Source organism: Achroia grisella, unplaced genomic scaffold (genome assembly GCF_030625045.1).
Source record: "Achroia grisella isolate CSIRO2021 unplaced genomic scaffold, CSIRO_AGI_Agris_v1 utg640, whole genome shotgun sequence".
Taxonomy (NCBI): domain Eukaryota; kingdom Metazoa; phylum Arthropoda; class Insecta; order Lepidoptera; family Pyralidae; genus Achroia; species Achroia grisella.
Window position 1 is genome coordinate 444333 of NW_026712977.1, and position 18636 is coordinate 462968.

The 18636-nt window shown below is 32.1% G+C and overlaps 1 protein-coding gene across 1 annotated transcript; it reads left to right on the forward strand.

The window, feature by feature from the left end:
* The first annotated feature begins 7766 nt into the window (after positions 1-7766).
* LOC131849319 (retinaldehyde-binding protein 1) lies at positions 7767-14858 on the forward strand. Its single transcript, XM_059199358.1, has 7 exons — positions 7767-7817; positions 7916-8136; positions 8788-8947; positions 10585-10646; positions 11306-11499; positions 13918-14034; positions 14579-14858. The coding sequence occupies exons 1-7, from the start codon at positions 7807-7809 to the stop codon at positions 14831-14833; spliced, it is 1020 nt and encodes a 339-aa protein (XP_059055341.1). The 5' UTR covers positions 7767-7806; the 3' UTR covers positions 14834-14858.
* The last annotated feature ends 3778 nt before the right edge of the window (positions 14859-18636 follow it).

Genomic DNA, 18636 nt, shown 5'->3' on the forward strand with positions numbered 1-18636 from the left:
GTTCTACATTTGAATTACACTGAACGTTAACTAAACGTTTGGTATTTAGGGGGTACGACATTGGGATACCATCTCTAACCATAATCGAAATTGTTTTGTAATTTACTCATTAGAAATAAATACACAATGTACTCCAATACTAATACGCAATAAAAAGTAATAAAAGTAATAGTACACTAATTTACTGGTATTTATTATGTTATGTTGTTGTTTAACAAAGTAAGTACGAAGTTTTATAAATTTCATGCACCTTATAAATATATCTAGAAAATTTTGCGAATATAACAAGGGTTAAGTTCAATGTTAAATAAACAGAACTCTTTTGTAATAGGTACCAGTTATACTACAATTTGTAACAATACCAGCCGTGTAGCTTCAGTGTCGATTTTGCAATAAGTACCCAATGAATATTATTCAATACAATGTTGAGGGGACTATTCGAGGTAACGCTGTCATAGAAAATACAAGTCGTGAATAGAGGTCGTTTTAAATAGAACTATGAAGAACAATATCACATATGAGTAAGTTCATTGTCGTCTTTCATGTTTCAACCTTGCGTTTCAATGGACTAAACTGTATGTATGTATTTAGGACAAGTCAAGAAGAACAAAATAGAACAAATCTTTATTTTTTTGTGACAAATTATAATGATAAATGACCCTGTATTTATTTGACTAGACATGGGATAGTCTAATATCGATGTTGTGTTAAATGCAACACATTGTAAATACTCACATTAGATAGATCGTATACACAGAATATGAGCTGGCATGATGCATTTTTAATAATGTTACTTACTATCACAATATTATATTATCTATGCTATTACATTTAACACTCACCTATCTACTTACTGCTACCATGAATAACTTCTTCTACATAAATTCTGTCAAAAAAATGGTCAGACCCTAGGTAGGGATATAAAAGAAATACATTTTAAAATCAGATCTACGAAATATACAAAAATAAGTTTGGAAGTTTTGTTAAAAACACTGTGACGTCTGTGACATGAAATTTCTATATATATATTCTAATCGAGACATCTCGACAAAGAGAAAACTTTGTTTTTCCTTGTGCCTTGAAGTATTTCATATTACAGACAAGGAAATCGTATTATCATTATTATTTTATTTATAAACATTTAAACAATAAGTATTTTCCGGTCCACGCTACTCTCGGGTTGCCAGTTTTTTAATGTCTATATTGTTAGATGTGTTAAGAGAGTCAATAAATTCTATTCTATTCTATTGCACCTTCCAAGGGAGTAATTTATTAATTTTATTGTTATTTTTTCTTATTATTATTAAATGTACCATTGTTATAATTATTGTATAAATGCTTTATTTATTTTTATAGTGCGATTATAGTTAATAGATCTACAAATGTAAAGATATATATAGATGTATATGAAGTTGAAGGCACTTATAGTAAATAATAATATCATTAAGGCGACGCCGTGATAAACTATTACTTCAAAATCGGGCCCCGCGCTCTGCGCACCTCATGCACCCCGATAGTTTTACGTGTCGCCGATCGACCGCCAGCGCTCGCTCGCTCTCCCCGTACCACGATATCACGAACATGCGTCCGTGTCGCAATGTAACGCGTGAATCAAGTAGACGAAGCTTCGGTCCCCAATTGAACAAAACTATTACGGAGTCTTCCTGTTTGTTTATATAATTTATATTTATGAAGGCACATTGATATTTTAGAATTTACAATACAGTGGAACTAACTACGATACGAATTAATTAAAAAGATTCTTAAAGTAAAGAATTAAATAGAAATATTGAGGTAGAGTTACATATTCCCGTGATTATAATTAACGTAAACTAGTGCTTTTATTACTATCTTTGAAAGAAATACCAAAAAATAATCTTTGTGTTTTCCGTATATATTGTAATTGGTAATTACGACGTTTATTTATTTCCCAACGACATTTTTTTGAAACAGCTAGATATTTTAATGTATACTACATTAACGTACTTACGTTAAATGAAATGTGAAAATATACGAAGGTTAGTTACTTTATAAAAGAGACAATAAGTCTGCGTTTCTGTGAATGATAGGTATATCAATTAAAAAATCTATATATATTATATATTTGATACAATAAACCTAAATTTAGTAATAATGTATGTGCCTTTAATTTTATTTATATAAGTAAGTATTTTAACATAAGTAAAGTAAAGTACGTAAAGATATACACTTTATGACAAAATAGTAAAACTTTTACAGTAATTTATAAATTATTATAATAAATATTAAGTTTTAATTACATGTAAAAAGGACGTGAACAATTACAACCTAATCATAAAAGATCTATTAACTTCATACAAATGAAATTATTGAATAATTATAGGTTTGAACATGATTATTTATATTTTTATGCATAATTTAAATAAAAAAATATGACTATTCTGCAAACCTTTTCTATATAAACTATAAGTACGCGAAATTTCATATTCATCCGTCCGCGCTGTTTTTCGTAAAAAGGATACAAAGTTATTACTTCACGTATTAATAAATTTATATAATACTTTTCATTATTTCACTTTTTTATTTATTTATTTCCTTGGACCTACCAAGGAATCTTAATTTTACGGCAAAATAATAAGGGAGATGGATAGTGGACATGTTTGCCATGAGTGAGCGAGACAGATATGACGCCACTTTTATCAAAGTCAACAAAAGTAAGTAAAATAATTAAAATAAAGAAAAATCTTAACCTAGTTTAGGTTTATTTAAATAAGGATAATATTGAGGAAGAAAAGTTTGAACTCGTTGTACGTGAAACGGATGCATTTCGGGTCTTTGTAAAATACGATGTGCTGTGCTATTACAATAAGAAAGAACGGGAAAAAGAAAAAAAAAGAAAAAAAGAAGAAAAGTATTTTCATTTGTGTACAAACGAAAATACTTTGGTCATCTGCGACCTTTTGCAACACTTCTTCCTAATAAGGAAAGCGAGTTCTACCTCCAGCCCGTATTTGATTCGGGAAATGGCCGCCGCCGTGCGGCCGGTACATATAAGCAGTGATCTGGATAGCGCTCTAAATTTGGATATCTTTCACGATAAAGCCTAGCGGCAGCAATTGCATTGCATCTGCATTCCCCATAAATGAAGTGCTTGTTCGCAATTTTTTGTGAAGTAAATAACAAGGATACCAACACAAAAGTCCAATTCCAAAAGAGACAACCCAAAGTTGTCGGTATGGAATCAACAAGTTCAATTCACAAAAATCCAAGTCCAAAAAAAGAAGCCAACAACAGCGAATACGGAAAGACGCGCAGTAGGCTGAGCTGAAGCTGAAACAGAAAGATCAAAATGTACTAACTGGTGTCAGACTGGTAGCGTAGCCATTTGCTTGGTATGGCGACTGTATCTGTTTCATTCGCGCGCGTTTAAACGACGCATCTCCGTCTCACTGGGTGGCACATCTGTCTCGCTCGCTCACGACAACATGTCCACTACCTATTTCTCTTATCATTTTGCCGTAAAATTAAGAACCTACTACTATAAGCTTGTGTGAATAAGAAACATTTGAACGGAGTAAAATGGGTTAGCAAAAATCGGGTTACTTGAGGTTTTTTTCTCGTTTTTTTTTTTAGTATGAAACTAACAAGTATTATATATTTACAATCCTGATTAAATGTCCGAACTTTTAATGGTACTTGCCAAGGCACTTTAGTACATTTTTTTAAAAGAGGGCCTTTCAAACTCGACAATTTATGAAAATTTTAAATGTAGTTTAACAAATAGTCTTAATTCTAGAAAACTTGGGGCAATTGTGTCATTATTTTTTACTGTGATTCTAGAAATGTTATTTGGCTTTATGGTTCCAAAGTTTAAATGAACAAAAATAATAAAAATTAAGCACAATGACCGAATAATGGTTATAGTTTGACCAAATTTCTAAGTTTTTCTTTAATGCCCCTAATTTTCAAACTGCATGGGATAGATTTTTTTCAGATTTTTCTCATGATGGTTACAATCAATTCTCTCACTGCTTGAAATTGAGTTCTGGGACAGCCTGTATAGTATAATCGAAGCCAAATATTTCACCATTACTTTGTTTTGCTTTCCATAGCTACAAAGACAAGTGCTTACCTAGACCTACTACAGATAAAAAGTACTTATCGGAGAAAATAAAGTTGAAAATATGTCACAATTTTTTATGTGATACTCCAACATATAGTCGGACAGACAACAATGATTAATTAAATAATATTTTTGTGAAATTATTGACAATCAATAAGTTTTTTGATTACACTAAATATGTAGTAACATTGAGAAAAAAAATACTTTATTTTGGATTCAATATTATATATTATTAGTATTAGTACGTATAACATTTATTCGTATAAGTAAATAAAATAGTGTAAAAAATGTAAAAAGGGTAACTAAATGATTACATTACTTAAAATAGTAAAAGAATTAAGTTACAGCAATATTTAATTTTTGTATAAATTCATAGACGACTCCACGATTTTACTTCGTTATAATGAGTCAGTCGATTTTTTCTTTGGGTGTAGGGTTGTCACTTCGCCAATCCTAATAGCCGGACAGACCATCCAGTTTGGCGGGACATATTGGTAAAAAGGCCGGATAACCTACATTATTGAGGGTTTTGTGTCTCAATATCATGTAAATATTTATTACAAATAAATTACATTACATTACAAATAATTTTGTTAATTATTATTAATAAGTGTTACTTATGCGTGCGATCCGTCAAAATATTTAAAATTTAAATTGGCCCGTTGATAAAAAAGGTTGCTCACCCCTGTTCTAGATAAACAGTTATTAACATTTTAAAATTCTTCTTAACGTCTAATGAAAGGTAATTGCATAAATAAGTATTATTTACCTGTACCTGTTACTTCAGCAACTAACGAAATAAAAAAAAATCTAAGCAAAACAAAACTTCCTGAGTTAAGAAATAAAAAATAAAATTAGTTTTACAATAAAATAATGTAAAAGCCTACCAAACGGCGTACAAGACTATTTATTTTAGCCAGATGCCAAAAAAAGTCCCGTCAAAATCAGTGCAACCATTTCAGAGATTAGCCGGAACAAACAGACAGACAGACAGACAAAATTGGTAAAAAATGTTATTTTGGTGTATGTAACGTATTTATATTTGTATGCATGTAGTAAAAAACTGTTATTTCAATATTACCAACAAACACTCCAATTTTATTTATATGTATAGATAATGGGAGTGCCCTATTTTTATTTATAAATAACTACGAAATCAAAATAATGTAAAATTTGTTTATATTTTCTTAACCATTTCTTTACATTAATACTAAAAGTTTTTATCATTTTTAACAATTAATTGTCACTACTTTACAAATTATGACTTAGTATTACATTCGTAATATGTACAATAAATCATTACTAACTGTATTAACTTAAATACAGTAATTGTTAAATGTAAAATAAGTAACTGTCACCCGCACCATATTATAGCGTACGCTATAATATGGTGCGGGTGTATGACGAAATAATTTACGATTTGATAGCGCGCGTTCTCAGGCGAGCTCTCCGCGCTAAGCACAGGTCCGACGTTGGCAGGGGCCGGGGACTGACTGACTTGCTCTAACTCTCATACAAAACAACTTGTGAGCAAGAGATTTTTATGCGGAAAAACAGTTTATCTTGTTTAAAATAAAAACTATTGGTTATTACATACATCTGAATTGTACTATTTATGTGGGTATTTAGTATAGTGTATATTGGAAAATTCGAGTCTTAAAACAGTCCCGTTTTCTTATACGAATCAAACATATATTTTATAAGACCAATCTTTGAGATTTTTTTCTCTGCTACAAAAGTTAATCAATCATGTAACGAGAACTGTCAATATGATGTCAAAGATCTGAAAAATGAAATACCTAAATATCAGCCCCGAATGATTTGTAATTGCTGAGAAAAGTTAAGGTATCTGAGGTCAATATTTGCAATGCGTCGCCTTAATACTGCGACAACCCACACAGCGTCTACTAATTAAACATATATATATATATATGTTCTTTTAAATACTCACATATAATATAAAAATATCTATAATATGAATATATGTACAGTGCAGTACGGCTATCGAACCTACTGGTTGACTTGTAAATAATGTCCACGACATTAAATTACAAGTCAACCAGTACGATAAACGTTAAATCACCAACGTCGCTAAATATGTAAAAATTGCACATGATTGTAGACACTTGTTCCTTCCCAAGGATTTTAATGATCCGTATAAATTATTACCTTGTCATTGCAGGAATAAAATAACAAGGACCATCGATTTATATCGATTTATATGCATTTTGTCCATATGCGGTTGAATAGTTTTCTACGTCTCATAGCACATTCAAAATTATTTTAATCTACCTGATCTCGCGACATCGTCAGCTTGACGATTGAGATATAACTTTATTTTCCTAAAATAAAAGTAGCCTATGTTACTCCTTATTACATCAGCTACCTGCCAAAAAAAGTCCCGTCAAAATCGGTCCAGCCATTTCAGAGATTAGCCGAACAAACAGACAGACAGACAAAAAACGTTACTACTTTGGTGTATGTACCGTATTTATATATTTATACATGTAGCAAAAAATAGTTATTTTAATATTACAAGCAGTCACTCCAATTTTTATTTACATGTATAGTATTATTTTCAAAAGCATTTTTTTTATATCTATAAATTCACTAAATAATAAGTTATATCAAAATAAGTAATTAATAAACAATTAAAATTAAATAAGTCACATTATTATGTACTAGCTTTAATAAATTTATAGTCTATATGTTATTCTGATGTATTGTATTAGCTACATTACTGAACAAAATCCGTTCAGTAGTTTATGAGTGAAAGACTAACAAATATCCATCCATACTCACAAACATTCGCATTTTTAATATTAATAAAATATGCAAAATCTGAGAATTTTGGAAAAAGATGGAGGAGGCCTTCACCTAAAGATCACCGTCCTTCTCCACAGATAGCATAATTGTAATTGTAATTCTAACAACTAACAAATAACAAAAAAATATACACTAACAACATTTCTACTTTTATTTGTTCAACATACTGATAGATATGGAAATAAAAAAAGCTTTATTGTTATTTATAGGCACCCATTTTAGTGCCCAAGTATGTTGCTTTTTAACCATGTTTCGAGTAAAGGCCAAATCTGTCTGACAATCTCTCTCATACAGTGATATTACAGGGTATGAGGCGTGATACCTTAGTTCTCCGGAATAACATGGCATTATCACGGCTGTTACTTGATGACCGTGACATTAGACATGCTGTTCATATATGTATATACCTACCGTTTACCATCAAATGGTTAGCCAGAGCTTTTCCATTTAAAATGCCATAAAAAAGATATAAAATTATATTGTCAATAACATGAAGTGTTATGTCTTGAAATGTCTTTAATAACTATTAAAAAAAAATAGCTAAAATGATTGACACATTGCTATCTAGTTTAAAACTGAACCCTTATTAAAAATTGCAATATTTTAAAACGTATCCATATTTTATATGTTATATGTAATATTATGTTATCTGTGATGTTAGGCAAAACGATAATAAAAACTAAAATGCACAATTAAATTTATGAAATATGTTTGTTTCCTAATAAATACGAACATTATACATTTATGTTAAACGCATATTATACGTTATTAAAGAAATAACGTAAATATTATAAGGAAATGGTTATTAAATGTAAAATTGATGTTTGAGCATTGCAGTCTCCTTGATTAAACGAAATTCGAAAAACTAATTGCACATAATGCCCATCCAGTATGCCCGCTGATTATTATCTAACTAATCATGTAATTTGCGATCGATTATTTCTTGCATAAGTCGCCGGAATTTAAAGTCTACTATTTTTTTTACAGACCGTTCGAAATGAGTACGGCCAGTATACTGTCCATTGTAGGAACTACTTGGAATGTAGCCAGCGAGAAAGTGGATCGGTCGAGGGTCACTCGCACCACACAGAGCTTGGCGGCAGAGGCAGCGAAAGAACTCAGAGAGACGGCCTCTACGAGAGATCAGGCGCTGCACATCATGAGGGATTGGATACAGAAGAATAATGACATCAAAAATGTACGACAAGGTATAAAACTTTTTTTTTGTCAACTGCTAAAAATAATAATCAAGGCAAGGATGACAATGGATTGGTGCATCCGCCAGCTCTAATGGTGTACGGGGTACTAGTGCCCGATTCATAAGTTAACAGTAAAGTCCAGACTGTTAGCATCATTCGTCATGATTGTACCAATTTCCCCATTAATTAACTACTATGGTTTCCATGGGGATTGCATGGACGGAGATCTAAAAAGGGGGGGGGGGGGTAGAGCCACCCTCCCTGTAGTGTTCTCTATATCGTCTATCATCTATTTAACTACCTAACCTCTCTCTATGTATGCATGAACAGTATGAAAATCTTTATACATGCTGTGAATATCGAGACAACGAGCATTTCTCTCTGTGAGCTCTAAGATAATTTTCCCGTACCCCATAAATTTTGAAAGGAGTATGGTAATGACAATTCTCCTTACAAACCAGAACACAAATGAAATTTCTTACTGATTCAAGTATGGGTACATTTTTTACAGATGTTTTAAATAGTAAAATAATGGTGCAGTGTTTCCGGAGTGTACTTCACTCTCTTACAATTCACTCTTTACAATACTTCACGAGTAGAGTATTAGTATACAACTATGTATATATAATTTTTACATTCACAATGCTTAATTACTTTCAGATGACGCCTTCTTGCTACGTTTTCTGCGCCATAAAAAGTACAGCGTGCCAATGGCCCAACAAACACTATTAAAATATTTGAATTTGAGAAAATACTATCCTGAAATTTTTATGAAGATGGATTGTGAAGACGAGAATATACAAGATATAATCAATAATGGGTAATAATTCTGTTTTTTTTTATAACACTGGGGACAAACGAGCATGCGGCTCACCTGATGGTAAGTGATTATCGCCGCCCATGAGCATCCGCAACACCAGGGGAATTGCAAGTACGTTGTCGGCCTTTTAAAAAGGAATAAGCTCTTTTCTTGAAGGTTTCAATATCGTATCGGTTCGGAAATACCATTGCTGGAAGGTGATTCCACAATGTAGTTGTGCGTGGCAAAAAGTTTCTAGAAAACTACATTAGTTTACATAATGATCACAAAGGAGGACGGGATTGTTAATAGTGAGAACTAAAGGCCCCTAAAGGCTAGCAATCAGTTCCATCTCCAAGTGGTCCCTTTAGAAAAACCACATTATGGTTCTTTAAGCCCATTAGTAATTCATCATTCTTCACTAGTACCTCGCCAGTATATACTGTTAGCGCAGGCGTCAGTACCAGCACAGTATACATACAACCAAAAGAAATCCAGTCTATTTGTTCATAACCAGCTGGTTATTATATACAAAAATAATCTCTTTGATAGTACCGAAATTCAGTTAGTTAAGAATTGACGAAATTTTCAAATATTACACACAACGAAATAGTCCAAATCTAGGTTTATCTTCTTAAAGTCCACTCAATGCAACAACGTACTTGAAAGATAAAATTAACAAATAATATATTAAACGATTGTTCTCATCTCTTTCTAATAAAAATACCTGCTAATACAAAGAACAATGATAAAAAGATATATTGGCATTGAAATTACGAAATTAACCCACTGACATGGTTAACAGAGATACGATCCACGTTAAGTAACAGCACGGCACCGGGGTTCAATTCCGCATGCGATAATATCGCAAACTATTAGAAAGTTCCCACGCGTTGCAGCCTTGAACTTCCGTGTTAGAAGATAGCGATGGGCAAGCAAACATTACGTTTTAGAGTTTTTATTACGGAATGGTAAACTCGCCTGCGCCAATAGCGAGGGCAACTGTGAAGGATGATAAGATTACGTTGAATTCAGAATAGTTTGCTCATCGTAGCTAATTTAATAGGAAGTCATAATGCGTTGATGGTCTGGCGGTTTAGCTATCCGCGTTACTTCTTATGGTCGCTGTTTCGATTCCTCACACAATAGAAATATTTATATTAACGAGTATGATTGCTTGTATCGATCTAGGTGATAAATGTCTAAGTATTTATATCAGTTGTCTTATCTAGTACCTATAGCACAAGCTGAGTTTAGCTTGGTACTAGAAGATGCTGTGTGCATTATGTAGGGATATGAATATTATAGCAAATCAGGTTTTAGAAATATCCGTCTATTTATACATAGTTCTATTGCTATAATATTAGTAGAATTAGTCGGAACAACAGAACATGCAGTAATTGTAATGTAATGATATAACTCTTGACAATTAACACAAGTTCAGCTTAGCTTGGGAGTAGATGGCGCTGTGTGAATTGTTCAGGAATATGATTATTATTCTAAATCAGGTTTTAGAAATATCCATGTATTTATACAATCTTTTGCTTCTGTAATATTAGTAGAATTAGTTGGAACAACAGGACATACAGTAACTGTAATGTAATGATATAACTCTTGACGATTATAATTTCAGTTTCAAAATATTTCTTAACTTGCAGGTACATGGCGGTATCTCCAGTTCGGGACAGCAAAGGTCGACGGGTCATCATTTACAACATGAGTAAGACCTCTTTGTTGTTCTCTTACTTATTCATTCATTACAAAATGTTTAATGGTAACTGCTGTGACGCGAATTGCGTGTGCTTTATGAATTCATGTGTGAATGACCCGTGCTAATTATATTGTACAAGGCGAAAGTATAATTTACTTTGTGTTGTTTAACTTCTTGACCGATGAAATGTAATTGTAAGCCACACTATACTCATTGTTGTTTTGCAACTTATACACGTTCATTTTTATTTTTATCACTATACTGTTCAGGTAAATTTCCGGTGAATTCGCCCATAGGGCTAACTGACCTGACTTCATGCTTACCTTATCAGAAACCACTGATGCTTACCCAGCGTCCGTTAGTGGATGCAATATGACATATCTTTCAATAAATAAACAATTGCTAGTTCTGGCGGCTGCTAGTGGAAGACAAAATGATTTGGTATGGATATACGAATGTGACGAGTCGACTCCTAAGGGTTAAGTGATGAATTCATGATGTTATAGAAGGTATAGTGATAAAAAGTTTTGGCATGTATAAGAGGCTGAAAGGTCCTATAGAATTTTTGTTTTTATTTTCTTGGGTGTCAATAAACCTATTTAGTAACACTCCTCACAAGAAATCTATCAGTAAGTCCGTGTTGGAGAATTATGATTTTTTGTTCGCAGGTAAATTCAATGCCAGTAAGTTGACATGCTGGGACATGTGCCGTGTGCATACCCTGATTTACGAGAGTCTGCTGGAAGACCCCATCGATCAAATCTGTGGGTTCACTCATGTGGGCGACGGCAGCGGTGTTACTGGAGCGCACATTACCGCTTGGAATCCAACTGACTTCGCCAGAGTGATGAAATGGGGCGAGGTAAGGACAGTATGGAACAAATATTTCTTTGTGTTTATTCGTATGCATGTCAATCACTTGCATTTAAGAAGGGGTTAGGGTTGAAACGCAGGAGACACCCCTCGTGTTCCAGGCATCTATAGGCTACGATAACCGTTAAACATCAGAAGGATCGTATGCATTACTGTGTTTTAAAAAAAGTTGTACTAAATAAAAAACAATAGAATTTGTTATATTAAACCAAATTCGAGGTATGATAACTATTTGCTATGCCCGAAAGGTCGTGAAGTCTGTTTGACACTTAAATAGGTATTTAAATGTATATTTCTGACTGACTCTTCTTTGATGGAAATATTGATTACAATCCAAAATAAACGAAAAGACCGTAGGTTCGCTCTAATCAAATAAACTCGTAAGGTGGCCATGTCAAGCGTTGCAGCCATCGGACGTCAACTGTCAACAATGCTATTACCATTGATTACCGACATGAAGGTGTATGATTATGTATTGTTCCATAAAATGTACTGTATAATCACCATAATTTCTCGAACCTCAACCTAAACCAGCTTTCGACTTTCCTACAACACCATTTTAATTATTTAGGACAATGTCGGTAAACACAGAGAGAATGATTTCATGCAATTGACGTTAACATACTTTTAAAAACGTATACCTACTTAATTACATTTATGTAACAAATGTAACGGCATTAAAAATATCTGATTTTCTTTACTACCTCTATTTTGGGTCATAACTACTGACGTACAATATAATATAATAAGTAATTATTATACCTAGTTTGATACTAAGCAGATATTTTTTATGGATGATAATGGAATAGGGCATCCATCTGCGTTAACAATTTACGCTGGCGGGGCACCAGTGGAGGATGATAAAATGAGCATGAGGTCAGGTCAGGTCAGTTAGCCCATTGTGACAAATTCTCCAAATTTGTCACGATGATTTCAGGGGGGACCGCTTGGAGAACAACATAGGTACTTTGCTAGCAATAAAACCATTAGTCCACATTACTATCAATCCCCTTTCCCCCCAAGAGCAGATATTTGATAGGGATACTGTCAGTGAAAGATATTCAAAACACATTTTTTGTGTATACTTAAATAATACTATATATAATGAAGAATAATCAGGCCAATGTAAAAAATCATAAATACAATTTGTTGTTTTGAGTCGAAATTGAATCCGCGATTATTGCAGCGCAATAAACCGCTAGACCAATAATTGAGTATTAGTAAGTTTACTTAGGTAACGCGCAAGTAAAGATAATATTGAGTTTAAAAGCCTTGTTTACTAATATCGTATTACTGCAATCAATGAGGCGAATATAATTGAAGTGTTTCTAAGTGTCGGTTTAGACTGCTTTAGACAATCTTTGAATATATAATTATATATTCAAAGATTGTCTAAAACAGTCTAAACTTCGAATGAACTACATGAAGATCAATTGATCTTCATGTATACAGAATTTATTAAAAAAAATTTTAAATACTTGTACCCGCGACCTTATAATCTGTACGGGACCCGCCCCTACTTTGTACGTATGTTAATGATTATTTGTTTATGATTAAATAAAATTGGAGTGTCTGTTTGTAATGTTGAAATAATAGTTATTTACTACATGCATATGAATATAAATACGGTACATATTAATATTTTTTACAATGTTTGTCTGTATGTCTGTTTGTTCCTGCTAATCTCTGAAATGGCTGAGCCGATTTTGATGGGACTTTATTTGGCAGGTAGCTGATGTAATAAGGAGTAACTTAGCCTACTTTTATTTTAGAAAAATTCTTTTATTCAAGAAAAATAATGTTAATTTCCACGCGGACGAAGTCGCGGGATTAACTAGTTAGAAATGAAACATAGCCCATTAAAAGAATTATAAAAATCAGTCAAGAAATATATGAGCATATCCTTTACGAAAAACGTATAAGTTTAAAACATAGTTACTATTCGCATTTATATATCAGCTTACATCTAAAGCACACAACATTTTTGATAGCTTTTACAGATGTGAAAGTTATATGTTTAGTTGCTTATTTCTCTACAACATATTGTATTAACTATTAGAACCTTGTATATAGAATTATACTGTATACTTATTTTTGTTATCTTATTTCTCTTTTTTATTTCATTTGTTGTTCAGCTTATTTTCAATCACATTCCATTTCAGATGCGAGCTTTGATTTCTAAGATACAGATCTTCTATCTAATTTAGGGCACGAGGCTACAAATTTTATAATTTATGTTTATATTTGTGAAGAAATAAAAAATATATTATAAAACAATCTATAGGCACGGTTTGACTAGAATGTAACTTGGTGCACTTATAACTCACAACTAAATTAACAAATTGGATACTTTTCACCTGAATACGAGTTATAGTTACTAATTAATATTTGTTTTTTTATTTTTCAGCAATCAATGCCAATGAGACATAAGGAGTGCCACTTAATTAATATACCAACCGCCATCAAATACATTATAGACTTCGCAAAAAGCAAAGTTACACAAAAAATGGTATCAAGGCTTCATGTAAGTAAACGTTATCAAACCATAGAGAACCAATTGTTCAAACACTATACCATAGACAACAAATTATCACTGTGTTCTGTAAGAATTACCGTACTTATGGAAATGAAACCAATATTAAATCTACTGGTACCTAGATCTAATATAGAAGAGCTAGCACAGTTTTCACTTTAATACCGTTGTATTACTTGCTTACCACCATCGTTATGGTGGTAAGCAAGTAGATGCCCATCTGATGGTAAAGCCGTGGCATATGGACATCCGAAATACAAACATTGTTTTAAGTGAATCACGTTGCACATATACATATAATAAAACATTGTTGTATATTTATAGAAGTTATAAATGTACAACATTGTTATAAATGTTCAATTAAAATACCAAAAGACAAGTTTCTTGTTTAATCTTCTTGCCAGTTGGATTCTGATAATAGGTAAAATAAATTATGACTATTCAGAAATGTATTTGATTATTTGTATTAAATTTGTTTATTTAAATTACCTTATTCCTATATTGTTTTAATACAAAAGTTTTATATAAATTTCAGATACATTCATCTCTAAAACAGCTTCACAAAAAAGTAGACGTGGCATGTCTGCCCACAATATATGGTGGAGAAATACCACTCCAGGATATGATAACATTCACTAAACAACTGATAAGCGACCAGAGGAAAAAGGTGTTAGCACTGGACGATATGCAAATATTGAGCACAAGGGGCATCATATCATCTAGAGCGAAACCTGGTCAAAACGATACTGTATCAGTAGAAGGCAGTTTTAGGAAATTAGAAATAGATTAACTTTTTAATAATATTAGGTGTGATTATGTAAGGTACTTGCTAACAATTCTTATAGAAACTGTTCATGATAATAACCTTTCTGATTGTTGTTGAATGCAACTCTCGACATGCCTAAATTTAGAATGGTATATCCAAATGGCAAGCGGTTGAGCCTTACGCTGTCTAGTAGATGAATTTTTATTTATTGGTGTTGTCATCACTAGAGAATCAGTCAGAAATATAAATTGACACATTTTTTGGTGTCGACCAGATTCGAAATGGTAGTACCTATAAGTAGTGCGATTTGAAATAGCTACTGTATATGATATTTGGATTCTGTAAAGTATCTAATGGCACAATTATTATCATGAAGTGGTAAAATATATAATTGTAAAAATGTAGAATTGAGTATATATGAAATGAGAATTGTCAGCAACAACGTTACATAACTACGCCCCGGTCTTGTTACGGGAAACCATTTGGTACTTACAATATTGTGAAATGTACTTACCAAAAACATTGTTACGTAATTAACGAAACGCTATTTCGTTGTCAATTACTGGTAAACAAACAGGGTCATTTTGTCGTAGCTTGTGTTTGACTGTCAAGTATATTACCTACTTGATATTACATAATGTAAATATTATTGATGTGTAACATCTTTAATGCAATGTCTGGCCATGTTTTCGTGAAGAAGTTTAGAATATGTATAACAGGAAAGCTATAGAGTGCGCACTATTTTATTTGACCAACGTTTAGTGGTAGATGCGTGATGGTACCAACTTTTTTTTCGAACTGTTCTAATATTGTTGTCCGCAGGATCTTTACACCTTCACCGTACTAATCGGCGTCAATTACAGAAGGCTCTAAACCCTCGGAGTAACTTATGGAGCGGCTGAATATCAACTTTTGCTTGCTGGATACAAATTCCTTCTAAATCATTGGCTGAGGTCATACTTTTCATCAACATTTGAGTGGGACAGGAGAATGATCGCATTTTCAAAGAAGTCTTCGTAAATGCGATCGTTCCCTCGTTCTGTTTTTGCTGTACCATCTCATATCTGATATGAGATGTTACAACATTATGTAAGGTTTATTGCAAATGTATCTGCCTTAAAACAGTTGCGTATGAGCAAATAAAAAACTTGTAAATTGAAAATTTGCTTTAACATAGTATTTTTTATATTCGTTGATCAGAACCTACAAATCGTTCGAAGTTGTAAGAGAGTGAGAGTATTCTGGTACAAAAGCCAATTCTCTATTTGTACAAGGGTGGTGTTTTGCATCCCTGTAATGTATATTTATATTGTAGGTAAATACTTATTAAAGTGCAGATTACGGCTCTAGAGAAAAGTTCTGATACATTATCAAAGCTTATTGCAATAACCGCTTTTAGATTATTAATAAATTAAAACTCATCGTGGTAAGTATTTGCCAAATTATATTAATTATTTGCAAACTATTAATGTACTGATTGTATTATTGTATTATTATTACTATCATTTTCATTATTTACATTTGTATTCATACCTATAAATTTTATAATGAAAAGGGAATTTCATAATGAATGATTTATCATATGAAAGCCTATTGTAATAAGTACGAGTAGTTGCTAAACTACATTGGCTTTTTTAAAGCTATAGATATTATTGTGTTATTATTTGTGTTTTCATTAAACCTTGTAGCCATGTCCATACAATTATCATAGTGAAAAGGGGCTTTCACAATGAATTTATTACAATATCGAAGCTTGTTGCAATAACTGTTTTTAAACTACTACATTATTGTTTTTTTTTTATTATATCCGTTTTCATTAATTAAACCTCTATCTTTTGCCATAATGTATTCATACTGAAACGGGGATTTACTTAGCCTATTGCAATAAGCACTGTTACTAAGCCAGTACATTGTTTAGTTATGTAATATTATATTATCTGTGGTAATATGTATTTTTTTCAGATTTGTCTCTAATCCATTTCCAAACGATTTTCATAATGAAATGGGAGTTTCTAGAATTAAGCTTACCCAGTATTTTTTGTAATTACTTATTTTATAATAAAAAATAAACTACTATATATGTATTATTTTAACTACGATGAGAGGTGAAATTTTATCCTAAGTACGTAAATATAACTATAATATGGAATTGGTGTATATATACATTGACAGCACTATGGCTACATTTTTTTACAGATGATATGATGATTCTGCGTTCCAAATTAGTGGTAGAACCAAAAATATGACAATTCAAAAGTGCTTGTATTGAGTTTATTTGAATAAAGATTATTTCTATAATGGAATTATGTACCTGCCTGCGTTAATGGTTTACACTGGCGGGGCACGAGCCAGTCCTGGTCAGTAAGCCCATCTTAGTAAAAGTGAATTTACCACCACGGCTTTCAGGGGAAACCGCGTGGATGGACAAATTGGACAACCTGACATTGTATATTACTAGCAATGGGGTTATTAGTTAGGTTAATATTCCCCTTCCAGTCGAACAAAACTTCTTTAATGTATGATAATAACCCTTAGATCCTATTTACTACATTTCTTATTACATTAGGTCGTACAGTATATTAAAAAATATATATTTTCAAGAAAAATTGGATGATACAAACAAATACATATTCTTTTGATTAACATTGTAGTTCACTTCAACAGCACATTTCATCAACTAAATAATGGTAATTTTTTGATTACCGACGAACTTTGAACTGTAGTCTTATGTTGTATTGAAATAAAACCCACGTTAAAAATGTACATTTGTCAAGTTTTTAAATTCAGTTGTCCAATATTGACTATAGAAACACTGTTTCTGGTGTATATTTATTTAATAACTAGCTATCCGCCCCGGTTTGGACGGCTGTACATGTATTATACATATATACCTTCCTCTTAAAACACGCTATTATAGCGAACTGCATAAAATCCGTTGCGTAGTTTAAAAGGACTAAGTGAACGACAGCGAAAATTACTTCATTTTATACTACAGGTCTACAAGGGAAATATATAAATAAAACCACATTAAAATATTGATTATCGTTTAATTGTAATACTTTTCGAAAAGTACAGATAATAGTAATGTGCGAGACAACGATCATGAATGTTTTTAGAACATTTTAATACACATAAAGCCTAATCTAAATTTACCCATAAACATTCAACTTATGAATGACGCTGAAAGTTAATATCTACCTTATTAATTAATACCTTAGTTCGTTTAGAACCATCTACTGATTATTTTATATAAATGGAATGAGAAAAAGCTAATTGCAGTTATTTGAGACAAAATTACAATTATGTATAACAACTATACTCAGTACTGGATCTGGATATAACAACTATAATCAGGCCTGTAGCAAATTCGTCTAGTTCAGTTGAGTAGATTTGGCAAGAAACTCAAGTTTTAGAAATAACTAATATTTTAAGTTAAGCTCATCACTTGTTCAAATATGAAGAAGTATAAACGTAGATTAGGCTGTACGGTCTAAGGATCTTTGCCTGTTCCATCACTGAAAAGGTGATGGACGAATATGGAAAAAAAAACGCTCTTACTGTCCATAGACTGGTCCATACCCTTTTTAAACTTTTTATTTTATTAGACCATCCGTTTTTTCCTCGCATTGCTTGTTCTTCCCGCAGTTTATTAATTAATTAATTAGATAGATTAATAAGTAAAATATTTAACGAAGTTAGATTTTAGTAGTCTATGTTAGTACCTCAGTCTGTTATATCTATAACAGGCGCGTCTTGCTTCGTCCGATGCCTTTCAGTTGATAGCATAAGGCAATAATATTAGAGATTGGGAATATATGAAATCTTAG